Below are 19,931 nucleotides of genomic sequence, written 5' to 3'. Positions count from 1 at the left end.
TTGCAAAGAAGACAGAGAAGTCTGTACATGTTGTTCACTTGTGATGGTCTACTTGGACTTGGAATTTAGCTGAAGATTTTCTTGTTTTGGTGCATTGTGAGCTCTCTGGAGATCTACTGGAAGAGTTTCTTGGCTGTTTTCCTAAGAGTTTGTTTGCTTTGGGTGGTTTTTGGCTTGGGTCCCTGTATACTGATTAAATCTCTTGCTTCCTTCTCCCAGCACTGTCAAGAGACTTCTCCCCCTACCTCATATACCTGAAGCTGGAGGGTAGGGGTCTTCAAGGAGGACTGGCACCTCTAGTGTGAAGGCTTGTCAAGCCCTTCTCAGGGCTACTTATCTACCTTTGCTGTCCACCTGACATTCAATTCTCACCCGTGGCTCCAAGAAGCTATAGCATGCATGGCGGACACATTCCAGTAAACTATCTCAGCAGAGGGGCTAACCAGGTTGAGGGTAACAGACAAGTCTCAAAGCTGCAGGTGAGTTATTGGTGTGTCTACCCCAAGAAGGTGAAGACTTCCTCTGGCAGAGGGGGTAGATGAGAACAATTTATTCCAAAGGCTATAAAGGCAGCTGAAGTAGGCTGTGTGTGGTTTAGTCAGACATTGCCCATTATCAAGTCAGTTTAAGGAGTTATCTCTTGCTGCTTGTTCCAATTGGTGCTACATTGTCCAGGCTCTAAGTGCCTCCAGCTACGGAAGTGCTAGTTATGGCTCTGACATAACTCTGATGTGCTGAGGAGATAAGACTAGCATAGTTAAAAAATTTCCCAGCCTTATGTTGGCAAGAAGTCTGTGGGGATTGCTGAGCTCTATCTGCTTGTAGCTTGGCCAGTATATACGTGTACCTAGCCAGAACTGAGGCATTGTAATTAAATCTATTTTCATACCACCATGGTGTATTTTAGGGTAAGTAATCTCTCCTGAACAACTTTCTACCCAACCTCCCCAACTCACGTTTCCCCAAAGCCCCAAGGCCTTGCATGTTTGGGGGAATTGTACAAAGAAGGGAGGAAGAAGAGAGACACATAAGGAGCCTACAGAGAATAGAGAAGAGATGAAATTGGCTGGAGGAGCCAGTGAGGAGGAATAGTAATAGATAATCCTGCACTGAATATCTCATAGCTACATTAAGCTATGCAGGTCTCTCCTTCTGTGAGGTTTTCTTGGCAAGGATTCTGAAGTGGCTTGCTATTTTCTTCACCAATAGATCTGACCTTTTGTCAGAGCTTTCTACTAAGATCTATCTGGGGTAACCAAGTAATATCAACAATTTCAAATATCTGAACCATACCATTCTGATGGCAGAAAATGAAGAAGTATTAAGTCTCTTGATGAGGGTAAAAAGGAAAGTGTAAAAACTGTCTTGAAGCATAACATAAAAAAAAAATAACAACCCAATTAAGATCTTGGCAACTGGTCTAGTCACTTCTTGACAATAGAAAGAGGGAAAAAATGGAAGCAGTGTCAGATTTTATATTCTTGGGTTCAAAGATAACTCTAGCCATGAAATTAAAAGATGTTTGCATCTTGGAAGGAAAGCTATAGCAAATCTGGACCACATACTAAAAAGCAGACATTTCAGCATACTGACAAATGTCTGTATAGCCAAAACTACTCATAGGAATGTATGGTTGTGAAAAATGGATTATAAAGAAAGCTGAGTACTACAGGATCGGCACTTTTGAATTATGGTGCTGGAGAAGACTTTTGAGAGTCCCTTGGACAGCAAGGAGATCAAAACAGTTAATACTTAAATAAATTAATTCAGATTATTTAGTGGAAGTTCAAATACTGAAGCTGAACATTTAAATACTTTGACCACATAATGAGAAGACAGGACTCATTGGAAAAGACCCTAATATTGGGGAAAATTGAAGGCAAAAGGAGAAGAGAGTGGCAGAAGATGACATAGATAGTATCATGAAGCAATGAGCAAACACTTGGATGTACTCTATACTTTGTAGTACTTTGTAAAATGTACTTTGGGAGATATGGAGGATAGAAGGACCTAGTGTGAAATGGTCCATGGGGTCATGGATAGTCAGACACGACTGAATGATGAAGGACCATAGGAGATAAGCCTAGAAAGGTAGGACAAAAACAAATGAAGGAGATTGAATTCTAGGTCCCAAACAAGTTGTTTTTTTTTTTTTGTTTGTTTGTTTCCTTTGTAATCCTATGTATTTTTTTTAATAACATCATTCTGAGAATGGGTCCATAACACAAGTTTACCTAAGAACTTCTGCCTGGCACGCCCAAATCTCCTTTGCAATATCACTATCCCCATGCATTTTCTCTCTCTAATTCTTGTTTGAAAGAATAGAATTAAATTTATCACAACTGAAATCTTAACGGTAGCTAGATTTTGGTGAGAATCTATCTTCTTTCCATCCAAGGTACCTTTTTGGTAAATGTAAAAATAGTTTATAATCCCATGACCAAGAGTAGATCATCTAGTGGATCTTTAAGCATTTAAAATCAGGCTGTTTGCAAAATACACTATAGTTGTTTACATTTATGACCAGTTTGGGACTCTGGTTTTAGAGGTGTGGTAAAAATCATGCAGTAAACATTGCCAATTCTTTTGCAGTATATATGTGTGTTTGCTCATTTCCAGAAACTTGTCAGGAAAAACTGTCTACTCAATTAATTAGGTTTTTGTTTTTTTAATTTTCCTTATCTAGACTTGTGATTTTCTGAGTTTGGAAAGCTCTCAGTGTGGAAAGCCCCTCCACCAAAGCATATGGGCACTGTGTCTGTTTCTTAACTTGGAGTGCTGAAGCATTTATATGTGTTGCCAGCTACTATATTGTCTAAGGCAAGACTCACATCCAGTTCTAACCTGACTCAAGGCTCCAAACAACAAGTTTTTATGATCAGAGCTGTATCATGGTTAGAACAACTGGGGTTTAATTCCACAGTACTGAAATGTAGTGTGCACCAATTGAATAGAAACAACATAGCTTAGCACCTAGTTAGCAATAACATTTAGTTAGAATAGAATGCTAGTTGTTAGGTTCCTGAAAACCAATACCCCAGGAGAGCTCCTTTCCAGTCTTCACCTCTTTCCTTTCTCTCTATCTCTGTCTCTGTCTCTGTCTGTCTCTCTCTCTGTCTCTCTGTCTCTGTCTCTGTCTCTGTCTGTCTGTCTGTCTGTCTGTCTGTCTGTCTGTCTCTCTCTCTCTCTCTCTCTCTCTCTCTCTCTCACACACACACACACACACACACACACACACACACACACACATATCACACAGTCTAGTGTCTTAAGATCTCTCTACTGACAAGTCTTTGCGTCTCTGTGTTTGTAGTCTCTCCCCAAGGTCTCCTTCCTTCCTTGTCCCAAGATAATTTGAATTTTTCTCAGTATTTTCCCATGACAGCTCTTATGTTACTTACCTAAGCCCAGGTATTGCTGGTGACAACTATTTATCATGTAATTAGTGGGAGGCAGTTGAAGATTTGGAGACTGAGGAAGGATTCAGGCAAGTATATTCTTTTCAATAGTGCTCTGGGTGGTGCAGTGGAGAGAAAACTGGCCTGAGGATTCAAGAGACATGGGTTCTAGACCCTGATCTACTACTACTCTCTGAATAAGACCTTAGTTCCTTTAGTCCACAGATAGTTATTGAATACCTTCTAGAGATCCAGTCTTTTGCTAGTAGCTGTGAAGAGTTCAAAGATGAATGAGACATAGCCCTGGACTGAAGGATATTTGCAGCTTTCTAATCCTAGGTATTTTATTTGAGGTATTTTTTTATATTTTTATTTTTATTTTGAATATTTTCCCATAGTTACATGTTTCATGTTCTTTTCCTCTCCCCAAACCCCTCTATCACCCCTTAGCCGGCGCACAATTCCACTGGGTTTTACATGTATCATTGATTAATACTTAATTCCATGGCTAAACAAATTGTGGTATATGCTGGTGATGGAACACTACTGTGCTCAAAGGAATAATAAACTGGAGGAATTCCAAGTGAACTGGAAAGACCTCCATGAACTGATGCAGAGTGAAAGGAGCAGAGCCAGAAGAACACTGTACACAGAGACTGATACTGTGGTATATAGAATAGAATATAATGGACTTCTGGAAATAGGTTTTGATCAATGACACATGTTAAAGCCAGTGGAAATGCGCATCAGCTATGGGGGGGAGGTTAGGGGGTGAAGGGGAAAGTAAGAACATGAATCATGTAACCATGGAAAATTTTTCTAAAAAATAAAAATTAAAAAAAAGTCCTAATTCCATATTATTGATAATTGAACTAGAGTTATCGTTTAGTGTCTATATCCCCAATATTATCCCCAATAGCCCATGTGTTCAAGCAGTTGTTTTTCCTCCCACAGTTCTTCCTCTGAATGTGGCTAGTTTTCTTTCTCATAAGTCCCTCAGCCTTGCTCTGGATTCTTGCATTGCTGCTGGTAGAGAAGTCCATTATGTTCGATTGTACCACAGTGTATCAGCCTCTGTGTATAATGTTCTGGTTCTGCTCCTTTCACTATGCATATTTGATGTATTTAAAAAGGTAATTCTGAGGAGCCCATAGACTTCAAAAGGATCCATGACATCAAAAAAAAGGTTAAGAACCCCTAGACTAAATTATTTCTAATGTACCTTCCAGTTCTAAACTTAATTTCCAATGAACTGTGTCAGTCCATAGGCAAGAGAAATTAGTTTTGGCTGGGAAATCTGGGCAGTTAGATGACACAGTGGATAGAACACTGGGCCTGGAGCCAGAAAGGCTCATCATCCTGAGTTCAAATCTGGCCTCAGACTCTCACTAGCTGTGTGATCTTGAGCCAGTCATTTAATCTTCTTTGCCTCAATTTCCTCATCTGTGAAATGATCTGGAGAAGGAAATGGCAAATCACTCCAGAATCTTTGCTAAGAAAACCCCCCAAATGGGGTCATAAAGAGCTGGACATGACTGAAAAATGCCTGATTAACAATGGGAATCTGGAAAAGTTTCATGGCAGAAATGACACTAATAGAATCATAGCATATAGTAAAAGACTTAGAGATTATTCAACTCAGCTCTCTTATTTTACAGAAGAAGGATGTGTGTGTGTGTGTGTGTGTGTGTGTGTGTGTGTGTGTGTTCCCCTCAAATAACAATCAAATTGAGAGTAGTTATAGGGAAACTAGGAAGGAGGGAATGGTTTTGAAAAGAACCTCTTTTCTGAGAATTGTCTTTCTAGTTCAGGCCTTTCTTATTCAGACCATCACCTTTATGTCCCCTCCACAAGTAGCCTGAATTCTGTCCTTGAATCCCTTGGCTCTGAGAGATGAATCTCATACTGGGAATGGGGGGCCACTTCTTGTCCAGCTTCACAACTATTCTATCATAAATACCCCTCCCTTTCCAACTCCCCTTTTATGTGTTGTTTTCCCCCATTGGAATGTAAGTTCTTTGAGGACAGAAACTGTCTTGTTTGCTTGCATTTGTATCCCCAGTACTGAGCACAATGTCTGGCACACAGTTAACACTTAATAAATGCTCTATCTTCCCATAAAAGTTCTCCACTCTTCTCACAGGAGAATCTTTTATTTTAGTAGTATAATAATAGTCCACATTTATCTGGCACTTCAAATTTTGCAAAGTACTTTATATACCATCTCATTTGAATCTCACAACAATTTTACAGAGGAGTAAACTGAGACTCAGAGATATTTAGTGTCTTGCCTAAAGCCTCACAACTAATAAGTATCTGATGAAGGTTTTGAACTGAAATCTCTCTCTCTCTCTCTCTCTCTCTCTCTCTCTCTCTCTCTCTCTCTCTCTCTCTTCTCTGTCTCTCTTTCTCTCTCTGTCTCTCTCTTTCTTTCTCTGTTTCTCTGTCTCTCTGTCTCTCTCTGTGTCTGTGTGTCTGTGGGTCTCTGTGTCTGTATGTGTGTCTCTCTCTGTCTCTCTCTGTCTCTCACTTTCTCTCTCTCTCTCACTTTCTCTCTCTCTCCAAGTCTAATACTGTATTCCAAGGTCCTTGAGGCAATAAGTGTTTCATTTTTGCTTCTTTATCTCCAGGAACTAGACTATCGCTATGAATGTAATTAGCGCTTCATAAAGAATTGAGTTGAATTCTCCTTTTTAACCCTGTCTTCTCTAAGACAAGCAACTATGTCTTAAGAAGAGGGAATATGTTCTCTCTCTCCTCCCTCCTGTTTACAGTCCTATAAGTAGACACTCAGCGATCATTAGGAATAGACCCAAAAGAATGGATGATTCAGGATGGCTATAAAATGAGGCAGATGAGGGGATGAGGTTCTGCTGTACTTCAGGAGCATGAGTGATGATCCAAGGGATGAAGGCAGACACATTGGCATAGACTCCAGGGCGGTTGGGGGCTCCACAGACCTCCCCCCAGCTCACCACACCTCCTAGCACCCATCGATCCTTCAATTGGCAAGACAACGGGCCCCCAGAATCACCCTGAAAGAGAACAACATTGTTGTTGTGTGGCTGGTTCTGGGGGGAAGATCAACACCCTAAGGGGGATCAAGCTGATAGGGAAATAGAACAAAAAATTAAGGGATTTCTTACTCACTTGGCAGGAGTCTGTAGTGCCCTCTTCACTACCAGCACAGATCATGTCATACTCAATGACAGGGACCTTAAGTGGACGATGGGAGTCCCGGTGGTAGAGTGTCTCACAGGTCTCCCAAGACAGGAGAGAAAGTTGGGCTTGCTGGAGGATCTGGGGAGCTGGGAGAGGAACTAAGGAAAGAATGAAGAGTGGGAAGTGACCAGGAGAGAAGTCCTGAGAGAAGACCGGAAAAAAGTCCAGATCTTAGGGATTGTTAACAGGATTCTAAGGTAATCCTAAAGGACTCATGATGAAAAATGTAGTCCACCTCCAGAGAAAGAACTGATGGAGTCTGAATGAAGATCAAAGCATACTATTTTCACTTTATTTTATATATTTGTCTTCTTCTACAACATAATGAATACGAAAATATGCTTCTTTTTTAAAATACTTATCTTCCATCTTAAATCAATACTATATGTTGATTCAAAGACAGAAGAATGGTAAGTACTATGCAATGGGGGGTTAAGTGACTTGCGTAGTCACACAACTAGGATGTGTCTCAGGTCAAATTTGAACCCAGGACCTCCTGTCTCTAGGCCTGGTTCTCGATCCACTGATCTACCTAGCTGCCCCTGGAAATATGCTTTGTATAATAGTACATGTATAACCTATATAAAATTGCTTACTGTCTCAGGGAAGGAGGAGAGGAAGAAAGAGAGGGAGAGAATGTGGATTTCAAAATGTTAGAAAAGGAATGCCAGAAATGGTTTTTATATGTAATTGGAGAAAAAACAAAACATGCTGAAGAAAATAAATGAAGAGTTAACAGGGAAGAACTAGGGATTAGTAGAGAAGATTCCTGGAGTAGAAATTGCAAGTTAGAGCTTAGAGACAAAACTGGAGATACGTAGATTTAAAGAAAGGAGAAAAATAAAACAGATGCTCATGTGGCTTTGAAAGAGAGCAGGGCTAAAGGTCTGTGTGGAGAGATAGTAAGTCCAGTGATCTGGACTGCTAACAAGCTTACCTCCTTCTTTAATGTTTCCCCAGCCTGTCACCCAACAGGATGTTCCTGAGGGAAGTGGGGAAGAGACTCCAGGGAGACAGATAGGCAATATGTTCTCAGAGAAGGGCACAGGCTCTGAAAGCTGTACCAGAGCTATGTCACCACCAGACTCATCCAGGCGGGTGTACGCAGGATGTTGAATGATCTGCCTTACTCTTTGCTCCAAGGCATGGGGGCTTGGAGAATCCAGGTGGTAAGAACCCAGGAGGACTGAGAACTGGGTGGCATTCAGTCGGCTGTTAAGAAAGGAGACAACTAGGTGACTGTAGTTGTTCACTTGACATAGACTCGGCAAACTTTATATTCTGATGAATGGATTTTTATTCCATATTACAAGTGCAAATTGCAGATAAGACCCCAGCATTTTCTATTCTTTTTCCTCTGCTTATTTTTCTCCTCTTATGAATTTCCCAGAAATATTAAATAGTTTAATTTATTGAATAATTTATTAAATAATTAAATTTAGCCCACTTCCTTGACATATATTTTTTTAAATCCTGTCATTTCTTGTTCTTGTAATCCCCAATTTCATCTGATCCTCTTCCTTAATTTTCTTTCCCCATCTCCATCTCTCTCTCTGTGTCTTTATCTTCCTAGGGCAACTACTTCTAGGACTTACCTGGGAATGCAATGGGCTGCAGTGAGTAGCCAGCTATGAGAGATTAGGGTGGCACCACAGATGTGCTGTTTAAATCGTCTGAGGCTGGCATGCCAGGGCCATGTGCCCTCCCTGGCATTCTCACCCCCAATCACCCGGAGAGAAAGAGGTGGTCGACCACAGACTAGGGGAGTATGGAGGAAAGCAGTGAAGAAGAGTTGTGACAGGTCTCAAATGTTTCAACATTCAGCACCAAATTCATACAGAATCCAAATATATTCTTGCCCATGCTTGAGAGCACCTCTCTAGACTCTAAATCACTCCTTTTCCCCTCTTCTCTTTCAGAGAAATTCTGTCCTATTAACCCAAATCCTCCCTTCTAAAAATCCAAATAGTCTTGCTCTCTATTTTCTATTCTTATCTATAGACTCCTTCCCCAAATCTAGCACATTGCTTTACCTAAATTCCAGGGGGACTTCTGTTCTCCTTTGATGACCACAGGAATGGAAGAGCCATTGTGAGGTCTAGTCCCCAAATGAGGGGAAGCAGCCACTAAAAGGGCCATTGTCCCTGTGAAGGAGAAAATATCATGAAACATCTCTTCCCCACATTCTCCCACCTACTGGATGGTTCACCCTTTTGGTGGGAGCTGAAACCATTAACTACAATTCTGAATCCTCCACCTGGGGAAGACAAAGCTTCCAAGGAGATAATATTCAAGATTGGGGAAACTGGTAAGAGAGGGAAATAGAAGAACAACAAGGGTTCCAAAGAGGGAGGGAAAAAGGACTTGCTCTGAAGAGAAAGGTCTTCTGGTTCTAAATAAAGGAGATGGAGCTATGAACACTCACCCAGGACTACTCCCAGAGATGCTCTCCACCGATCCTTCATTCTTTGCTATTCTCTAAGACTAGCTTACTAAGGTCAGCGCTCTTAAGATGTATCCCAATTTGGGCCCTCCCTGTGGGCACACCTTAACAAGGCCCCACCTTCTGGTCTTTTCCCACCAAGTCTCTTTACCTCCGTCATTCCCCAGGGCCAAGAGTACCTGTAAGATGCTCCACTGATTCCTGGTCACTTCCAGGGACCTCTTCACTGGGACTGGAAAGAGAGACAAAGATTTTGGAAAGGGAAGGGAATGTGACAGCCTGGGATGAGTGGAGAGATTTAGGACTTGGGAGACCCCCATACCTGGACTTTGGGAAGGAGCTAGATTTGAGGGGAGTTGGGTGAGGTTTAGGGAGTTTGGGTCTTGGAAAAGTTAATTCCTTAAAATGACAAATCAAAAGGCACTAACTTAAAAAAAATTAATTTGTTTCAATGTAACAAACTATTTAATTTTTTAAAAAGCCAGTGCCTGCTGATTTTTCAATCTATGTAACTGGCAACCAGACCATAACAGCCCCCAGACACTCAATCTTTTGAGTAAATATTTTTGGTATCTGGGGCCAGTAATTTCAAAAGTGAACATCAGCCAAGTAAGGGTCAGAAGTCAGAAGGGGAGTTAGTCAAATGCCAGATCAGCAAGGGAAAGGAAGTATGGAGATTAAAAACTCTTGGCAACTGGAACCTGGGAGGGGAAGGCAGTTCTCTTGGGGAGACAATGGGTTTGGATTTGGGGAAGGAAGATCTTACAGGGTGGGGTGACTGTGATTTAATCTTTTAAAGCAGGAAGAGGAAATTCTCCCATTACTATTGAATCAGTATTTGCCTCTCCCTACCCACAAATTTCTCCAAAGGAATAATACGATTTCCTGGTTCGTGTTGGACTTTTGTGGAAGGGGAAAAATAGTGAGAATTGTATGATACTCACATCTGGCTCCTAGGCTTCATGCAGAATCCGAACACTATTTTCCTAAGTCTCTGCCTTGATGCCCCCCAGTCTATTTTTCACTCCAGAATCCAGTGGCCATCTTCACTGATTCCTAGCTCCTTACTCCCTCCCCACTCAGCTTGTTGAAGTGTAGGGGTTCTTTCCCAGTAACCCCATAGGCTGTCATCCAGCTACCTCTTCTTCAAAACCATGCATCCAGTTATCGCTATTCCATCGTGGAGACTGATTTTCTCCCTAGGAAAGTAAATTCTGGTGCTGGAATCTCAAAGGTCTTCCTTTGGAGTTCTTCACTTGAGTCCTGAGAAGTCAAGTCAGCATTTTGGTGGAATTCCTGCCCAAGTACCTACACCCCAGTGAGTAACCACATAACTGAACAAGGACCTCTCCCTTGAGATCGGTTCCCCCATAGTATCTAGTTCCCACCCAGCAACCCTAAATCCCATATAGTTTCCTATCCCTCTGACTCATTATATTCATCATATAATCCATCCTATTTTTTAGTTGATTTTTCATAGCTATTATCTGTGACAGCATACTTGGGGGCTTTGAAGGCTCATACATCTTTTTCTCACCTGACTTGCCCAAGACAGTGCCATGCATGTAACAGGGTCTCAGTAAAGATTTCTTTCCACCTCCTCCCCAATCAACCAACAAGTATTATCTTTAAAAATTTAATTTTTTCCAGTTGTTTGTAAAAATCATTTTAACCTTTGATTTGAGTTCAAAATTCTCTCCCTATCTTTACTCTATCCTGTCCCTGCAAGCAATTTGATATAGGTTATATATGTGCAGTCATGCAAAACTTATTTCCATATTAATAATGTTCTGAGAGAAAACACAGACCAAAAAAAAATCTCAAGAAAAATAAAATTTTTAAAAAGTGTTCTTAGATCTGCATTCAGACTTCATCAGTTTTTCTCTGAAGACAAGTGCATTATTCACCATGAGTCCTTCAGAATTGTCTCAGTTTGTTAAATTGCTGAGAATACTTAAGTTATTCACAGAATGAGCAAATATGATTAAGTACTTACTAGGCATTTTGCTAGACCCAAGGATATAGGTATAAAAGAAAACAATCTCTACTTACAATGAACTTAAATTTTTTTAAAGTTTTATTGACATGATTTACTTTTTTTTAGTTGAAATTTATTCATTTGTTTGTTGCATTAAAATGTCCAGTTCATTACTTCCCTCCTTCTCCATCCTCCATTAGAGAAGGAAAGCATCATTTGACAAAAAGATATACATATATGTAAAAGTATTTCTTATTTATTTCTATTTATCAGTTCTTGATGTACTTTCTTCTTTTTTAATTGAAATTTATGTTTTTTACATTAAAAATGCCCAGTTAACTACTAGAGAAGGAAGGCATTATTTGATAATAAGATATATGTATATCAAAAACGATGCCTGTTATCTCTGTTTTTCAGGGCTTGATCTGCTTGCTTTTTACATGATCAGATTTACAGATCATTTCCAGATTACTGTCACTTTATGAGGGGTCTCATAACAAAGTGGAGCAGTTAAGTAACACTAAGAATACAGTGATTTTCATATATATCTATATTATCTCCTACCTCTCTATTTTAAAAATTACTAACAAATTTATTTTCTCTCCCTCCCAACTACATGCTGTTAAAAAAAAAAAGGAAGGAAGGAAAGAAAAGAATGACAAATTTCTTGGAATAGATATTCATTGTCCAACAAAACAGAGTCCTTCCATGGAGCTATACAAAAACATATATATTTTATTCTACACCCAAAATCCTTCACCTTTCTGTCCTGGACAGCAAATTTCATCATTGGTCCTTAGAATCAGGAATGGTCATTGTAATATATCATGGTTTTTATAGTTTTCAAAGCTATTTATTTTTGAGGGGTTGGATTTGGAGTACTTGTTATTATAGAAACTGTTCTCCTTTCATTCTTTATTATGTTATGAAAGTCCTCAAACTTCTTAATTTGTAGAATCTCAGTTTGGGGCAGCAAGGTGGTTTAGTGGATAGAGAGCCAGGTCTGGAAATGGGAGGTCCTGGTTTCAACTCTGATCTCAGACACTTCCCAGTTGTGTGACCCTGGGCAAGTCATAACCCCAATTACTTTGCACCTACTACTTTTTCGCCTTGGAACCAATACTTAATATCAATTCTAAGACAGAAGGTAAGGGTTAAAAAAAAGAATATTGATGTTATGGTATAAATTTTAAGTCTGGCTCTGCTCACTTCACTCTGTCTTTCCATGTCTTTTTATTTTATTTTATTTTATTTTATTTTATTTTATTTTATTTTATTATTTTTAAGGATAAGTACATACTATTTATTTTTCACTTTTCACTGGGTCTGTCAGGATAGTAAACTATTCTGAAAGAAGTCTTCCTATAACACTACAACCATTTCCATGTCTTTTTAAAGACATCAGTGAGACATTTTTTTGATTAAACCCAATCTCCTTCGTATTCATATTCGAATTGTCCCTAAATTCCTTTCTAAGGGTTCTTTCCAACATATGGAATGTTCGGGGAGAACTAGGGCCTCTGGTGTGAGGACTTGCTGCTCATCTACCTTTGGTGTCCATCTGGCACTCAACTCTCACCTGCAGCTCCAAGAAGCTGTAGCATGTAGAGCAGCCAAACCCCTATAAAACCATTTCGGAAGATGGGTTAAAACCAGTTTGAAAGTAATTGCCAGGTCTGTATGAGGATGAGTATTGATGATGTTGGGGTGTGTATCTGGACTCCCCACTTGATAGTTTTCAATGGGCCACTATAGCTAACACCTCACCCCCACGAGGAGACCTATGAAGGTATAGTTCTCAAGGGGGCTTCCCCAAATGGATGAGCTATGGTGGGGATGTATGGGAGATGATATTGGGTATCAGTTGAGACCCTGGTGGACTGGGTGCAATCTTCTCTGCCACCAATCTTGGGACAAGCCTCCCCCAACTCCAATTCAAAAGGCTTTTTCTCTTCAAAATGGAGTTGGTATTTGTCTTCCCCTCAGCTACTCAACAGTCTCCTCTCCTCAAGGTATCAGACCCAAACTACAACTAATAAGGATTTATTTGAATGATATGAGATTTCAGGGACTAGGGAAAGGGTTATTTTAGGAATTTATTTGAAGTAAGTGGGAATAAGGGAAACTACCCTAACAACTAAGAATCCTCCTTCAAGAAATCAGCTCTGGCTTCTTCTGTAGTTTGGTCCCAGAAACTGACTCTCTCTCTCTCTCTCTCTCTCTCTCTCTCTCTCTCTCTCTCTCTCTCTCTCTCTCTCTATCTATCTATCTATCTCTATCTCTATCTCTATCTCTATCTCCTAACTTTATCACTAGCTAACCAACAAGGGAATAACAGAAAGGAAAGGGTATAAGCTGGACCCAGGAAAGGTCCCCAAGTGCCTGCTCCCTCTGGAGCCCAGGCACTATGGGCAAACTAAAGCACAACTATCACAGATTCCTCTTTGTTGGCAATGAAGATCTGTAGAATGAGTTTAGCTGTTGTAGTTTCCAAAGATGCCAGGCAATTTTAGGTTTAGAAAAGCTGTTTCCTCCCAGATCCTCCCTGCCACCCTTCACCACCCAAGCCCCCAGAAAGAGTTTGAATATCTTCAGCAGTTTGGCAGTTGAGAAATCTTCAGAATCTTCACCAAAATCCCTCCTTCACTGGCCCCTCCCAAACAAAATTCCATGAGGCCAGCTTCAGCTCCAAATCCCAGATGTGTGCTTCATTGAAACCTTGAATTGCTCCCTTCCAACTCTTATAGGTCTCAAAACCCTCGATGAGGTAGAGGGATGCCTACCTCAAGTAAGTGAAGACTTCCCCTTTGAGGTCAGAGATAGAAAACCTAAAATTTTCTGAAGTGGGATATTATGTGGCAATCCTTTGGGAAGAAGAAGACAAAGGAGATAGATGGGAGGCATAGAATACATGTGAAAGAAGTAGATATTGGCCTGATATTGTATATCAATTCTTGTTATTCTATCTGGTATTTTACATTTTATTCCACTACATAAGTGATTCTATTCTGTATTCCATATACCAAGCTTGATCCTTCTCTTTGTCTCTAAGCAAAGCAGTTCCTAAGTTCAAAATTGCTTCACTAATTACTATCCCACTAATACTGCTCATTAAAGAGAACTTCTTGTGGGAATTTGTTATCTCAGTTACACCTGCAAGTCATGCCTGCCAAGGGAAGTTCGTTATTTCACATAGCTTCAATCTCTGAGAAGCTGAATGATTACCTGTGTGCCATCCTGAGAACCAAACCACATTGACCATGACCTATCCCAAGCCCCCATCTTTTATATTTTGTTATTCCCGTTGGCCCCCAGAGGAGCATAGGGCCGCAACCATCACACGCCAACGGACTCTGTTTGCCTTGGTCGTCAGAAGATTTATCGACGAACTGGCTTCCCAAAGGCTTTCGCCAGCACGCGTCATGGACTCTGTTGGAGAGCAATCTTCCAGACCAGGCGATCGTTGGTTTTGTTGGTTTAACGAGGTTGCCCTTTCTGTAGCAAGTAAGATTTTTTACGGGGTGAGGTTGTTAGCCCCACGCCCAACCCTCCTCCTTTTTCAGCCGGGCTTGGGACCGTCCTTGGCGGAGTTTTTGTATATTTTGAGGTGGCTTTATCCTATGTCCAGGCACCTTCGAGTTTGTTGCTCCTGTACACTAGCTATGACCTCAAGATGCAACTAGAGCCCATAAATATATAGAAATATTCCTTGGAGACAGAGGAAGGTAGGTCTGATAACCTGTACTTAACACCCCTTCCTTAATCCAAACAATCATCATTCTCTAACTTGGTGATTTTACCAATCTCATAACCAATGCTGTGATTTTTGCTCTTTTCTTTGTTCTACAATTATAAAAATGTACCATACCCTCAGTTTAGGGTCTTTTGGCTATTCTAGTGGCCAAGAGATCTGCTTTATTTTAGGGTAGTGCCTGCATTAGTAAAACATAACTTAGCTTGGAGAAGCCTGCCTTGACTTAAATTTCATTTGGAAAATGTAGGAGGAGGGAGGGAAGAACTAGAAGGTTCAGAACTTCTCAGTTCTGAAAAAACTGCCTCATCTGGATAAGCAAAGCTAGGAGCTTAGAGACAGGATATATGGTTGGACTATAACTGATCCATCAATTTCCCAGGTTGAGTAGGTGGAGTCCTTGGGTGTGACCCATTTGGAATTGATGACATACCTTGTGAGATCACATAAGGCAGAGTAATGGGAAGAGCAAAGGCAAAATTCTTTGATCAGCACCTCTGATCCCCCTAACCTGCCACTGCTCTGCACCCTCCCCCAACCTCGGAAGATGAAACAGTCTCTGATTTCAAGGAGTTCACATTAGGGTTAGGGTTGGGGTGAGGAAGAGAAGATTTTAAAAAGATTATTCAGTCCCACTCCCTTGTTTTACAGATGAGGAAACAAAGGCAGCAAAGGGATTCACCGAATCACCTTCCACCACTCTTCTTCATGTGCTCTACACACCAAACTGAATGAGCCTTCTCCTTATGCCCCAAATGTGGCATTTCCTTTATGATATTGTACAGGCTGTTCCCTTGTCCTCCTATCCATCTCTGCTTTTTGACACCCAATCCATCAAGAATTGTGTGAACTGATGCAGAGTGAAGTAAGCAGAAGAATAATTTGCATAACAACAGTAATAATGTAAAGGTATTGAAAGGGATCAGAATTTCCAGTCAAGGTGAAAAGACACAATGGTGCCTAGCTTTCCTATTTACTCTAGAAGTGTTGTAATAAAGTCACCAGATCAAAAAGGATTAAGAAATACAAAGAGAAATATGAGTGAGTGCCTTCATCCAGCCCAGGATAGTCAAAATAGAACAGAATAGTCAGAGGCAAGAACATGGGGAAATAGATCCCTAAGTCAGCACAAGCTCTGGTCACAGAGACCAGAAGCACTGCAGTACCATGGCAGTGGAATAACTATGAGGAAAGGAAGATCACAGGAGCTGCTAAACCAGCAAAGTCCAGGGAGGAGAGAGAGGAGATGCTTGAACAATCATAGCAGAGATCTGACAGCCAAGTGCAGAGCCCAGGCTGGAAATACTGACATCTTCTAGCACTCTGAGCCCAGGCATACAAGGGAAGGGAAACCAAAAGCAGGACCCTTTGGAAAGAAAGATGGGCTGTGACCTCACTACCTCATCCAAGAATATGGGAGAGAGTAGAGCCTGGCCTTGCCACAAAGGCTCAGGAACTAAGGCTGGAGATATGAGTAAACAGAAGAAGATACTGAACACTAGAAAAAAATTATCTGGATCATGAGAAACCCAAAAGGAAAATATAGGACTAGTATGAAAAGAGATGAGTCTTTAAAACAATGGATTGACCATAAGAACAAGAGTATGAAAAAAAATGAAGCCAGAGATTTTTAAACGAAATAAGAATTGAAAGAAGAGCTATGGAAGGGGGGAAAGTGGAAGAATACATAGCATAAAAGAGAAAACAGGAAACTTTCTTCAAGTAACAAACATCCTGAAAGTAAGAAAGGAGCAAATAACTCCATGACACAAAAAGGACTATTAGAACAAAATCAAAAGACATAAAAAAAAAAAAAGACAGAAAGATATTGCCTGTTAAAAATTATTGGCTATGGGGGGCAGCTGGGTAGCTCAGTGGATTGAGAGTCAGGCCTAGAGATGGGAGGTCCTAGGTTCAAATCTGGCCTCAGACACTTCCCAGCTGTGTGACCCTGGGCAAGTCACTTGACCCCCATTGCCTACCCTTACCACTCTTCTGCCTTGGAGCCAATACACAGTATTGACTCCAAGACGGAAGGTAAGGGTTTAAAAAAAAAATTATTGGCTATGAGAACAGGTAGAGGAGAGACTTTTAAAATTCTATTTTATTTTTCGAATTCTGAACTCCACAAATACCAAATGAAATGGGCATTTCCATATACATTGTAGAACAAAAGCAGAGAATTGCACATCAAAGAGGATGTCTGTTATGTAGTGCTTAATTTTATTTTAAAGTGTATAATAAGTTCAATATGTAACTATCAAACTATTGTAACTATTCTGTTTATCTCTGACTCCTTCTGGTTTTTACATTTACTTTTCATGTGTGTGTGTGTGTGTGTGTGTGTGTGTGTGTGTGTGTGGTCAGTGGGCCTATTTCTTTGATTCCTAGTTCTCTTTTCTCCCCCATCAAGGGAAGAAAATTAAAAAAAAAAACCAACTTGTAACAAATATGCATAACCAAACAAGACAAAATCAAATATTGACTATTTCCAGATCTTTATCTTGATTTTATCCCTGTTCTGTTAGGAACTGGGTAGCTTGCTTCATCATCAGTCCTCTGAAGTCATGGTTGATAACTGCATTGAGTAGAGTTCTGAAGACTTTTAAAGCTGTTCTTTCAAATATTGTTGTTATTGCATAATATTTTTCTCCTGGTTCTGCTCACTTTACTTTGCATCAATTCAGATAAGTCTTCCTAGGTTTCTCCAAAACTATCCCTTTTGTCATTTCCTATATGGCAATAATATTTCTTTGCTTTCATCTCATAATTTGTTCAGTCATACTCCAAATAATGGATACTCCTATAGTTTCCAATTCTTTGCTACTACAAAAAGAACCACTTTTTAAACACAGCATTTGTAATCCATTTAAACTTATCAATATAATTAGATTGTTTCTTTTTCCCACTAGTAGTAGTATCGGTATTAGTTATACATTATATGCCACATTTCTAAGATGCTATGGATAAAATTAATGCCTAGGACAAATGCTTATTGCTCCTTATTTTTGTGTAACATTTCAACATTTAATCATATGTACTGTTAAAAAGGAAGAATAGGTCCTTGATAATAATATCATTATATATATATACATATAATCTTCACATATATATATGTATCTTGAATAATGGATGGTATGTAAATCTTAGAGATAGTATGAATGGAGGAGGGATCAGGTGCCAAAGCCTAAGCCGGCTATAGTTGGTGAGTGAGGAACACACACTTCTCTCACAATAGCTATGGATGTAATCTATCCCTCTCCTCCCTGACAGGCTTGATTGGTTAAGCCTGTAAGTTGCTTCCTTCTAACAGTTGCCCAGGTTGGGGCCCTTGAGAGGTTAGGTAGATGGTTAACCTCACTAGGCCCAACCTGAGGTTGGATTAATTGTTGATAAGGCTATTGATTGGCTATTGGAAACATTGTTATCTGACTGCTTATTGATTCTCCCCTTCCCTAGGGCTTTGGTAGAATAACTGCTGAGGAAAGGTATTTGTTGGTAAATCACTGTATTAATTATTAACAGGAAAGGAAAACAAGGTCATAGGTTTGAGGATTGTTTGGCTACTAAACTAATTGTTGATCAAGTCTGGAGATTGCTAGATTGGTAGAAGCTGGAGGTCTTCACCCTCTCACTAACTCTGACCTGACCTGGTGTAATAGGTATAGGCTTTAGAAGTAGAAAAGCAGATTTTTGCAGACAGACTAAGGGGAAAAGCCTTGGCTGTCAGCCAGGGACATTCTAAATAGAATGAAGGGAAAAACTGTTTGCCCTTGTGGACGCTGGTCAAACTGGGAAAAGGAGAGGGTGTGGATGCCTTTACCTGCCCAGTGAGGAGCCCAAGGAGAGTGGAGTTACCACTGTGAAGGAAGACCTGCCAGGAAAGATCAAGTGAGTAAAAAGATCTACCTGGGGTGGTAGACATCCCAGTCTGAGACAAGCTCCTTGATTAGCATCCCCTGGTTTTACCTTTCTGTAGACCCATTTCCTGTGCCATCAAGAGGAGCTGAAGAAGACATGATTTGTGCGAGAACCAGTTTCCCTTCTAGTCTGTAAAGTCTGATTAGTGCAGTGTAGACTTTAACCCATTCTTCTAGCCCCTGTGTGATCCCTTAGTGATTAGATTCAGTGTGACCTTTCCCCATTATTCCTGACCCTCAATTATTATTAAAATCCTGTGTTTATAATTCTTTTGTCCTTGTACAACCCTGTTGCTTGCTAGTTTCTCTGACTTCCTGGTTTGGTGGGTCAGTGTGACAATTAAGGCTTAACTGTCACTCCTGCCAACTGCCATTTCCCAAACAGCTAAACCTTGTTTTCCCTAACTTATTTGGTCCCAGACCATTATCCATTCCTGTCTCCTACTCACCCTTCTGAACCCAGATTAAATATTTAATTTAACCCCCAGGTTTTTACCATAAGACTGGCCACAGCCAAGCCAGAGATTAGGGAAGGCTATTGATGTTGATGTTGATAGATGATCTATAAACTCTCTCAGCCCTACCATCAATGGTGTTGATTGATTACTAGCTTTCTCTCAGTCAGGTACAGGTTACAGGTTTAGGCCTACCCTCCTCTACCCTTCACCTCTCTCTGTCCCAGTTCTTACTCCCAGAGAAGACTGCTCAAATCTGAGCTTTGAGTTCTCAACTGTTGTTCCTAGGGGGTATTTATAGGGTGGGGCCAACTGATTTTTGCCCCTGACTCGCAGCACCTGGGAACATTCCAAATTCTCAATTGCCAGCCCTGTCAGTCAAGGTGGCATCCATCTTATCCCAGATAATTATTTTAACAGTACTCATGCTGCTTGTTCTTTTAAAAATAATAAATATCCTGCTATATTTTCCAAAAACAAAAACCAAAATGAAAAGAACTACCTTTTATCTTTTATCTTTTTAAGGAATAAGCCTAGTAGTGTTATTGCTATGTCATTTTAGTGACTTTATGGACTTAGTGAGATGGTTTAAGAATCATTGAATTCCCTGAAAGATATGATAAAAAAAATCTTATTTGAAGAAATCATGAAAAATTATCCAGATCTACTAAAATCAGTTAAAGACAAATAAACAAGGATAACTTAGCTTGCAGGACTTCAAATAATCCTACATTTAAAATATAGATTTTAAATGAAATAGAGCA

The 19,931-nt window shown here is 40.2% G+C and overlaps 1 protein-coding gene across 1 annotated transcript; it reads right to left on the bottom strand.

The window, feature by feature from the left end:
• Window positions 1-6,166: 6,166 nt before the first annotated feature.
• LOC123231286 (serine protease 33-like) lies at window positions 6,167-8,853 on the bottom strand. Its single transcript, XM_044657545.1, is given in 6 exon segments — window positions 6,167-6,433; window positions 6,549-6,718; window positions 7,558-7,832; window positions 8,216-8,378; window positions 8,654-8,790; window positions 8,792-8,853. Coding segments are annotated over 6 exon segments (1,074 nt in total).
• Between the last annotated feature and the right edge of the window lie 11,078 nt (window positions 8,854-19,931).

Source organism: Gracilinanus agilis, chromosome 1 (genome assembly GCF_016433145.1).
Source record: "Gracilinanus agilis isolate LMUSP501 chromosome 1, AgileGrace, whole genome shotgun sequence".
NCBI classification, from domain to species: domain Eukaryota; kingdom Metazoa; phylum Chordata; class Mammalia; order Didelphimorphia; family Didelphidae; genus Gracilinanus; species Gracilinanus agilis.
The sequence above is the reverse complement of the archived record's forward strand: the minus strand, read 5'-3'. Positions and strand labels throughout refer to the sequence as shown.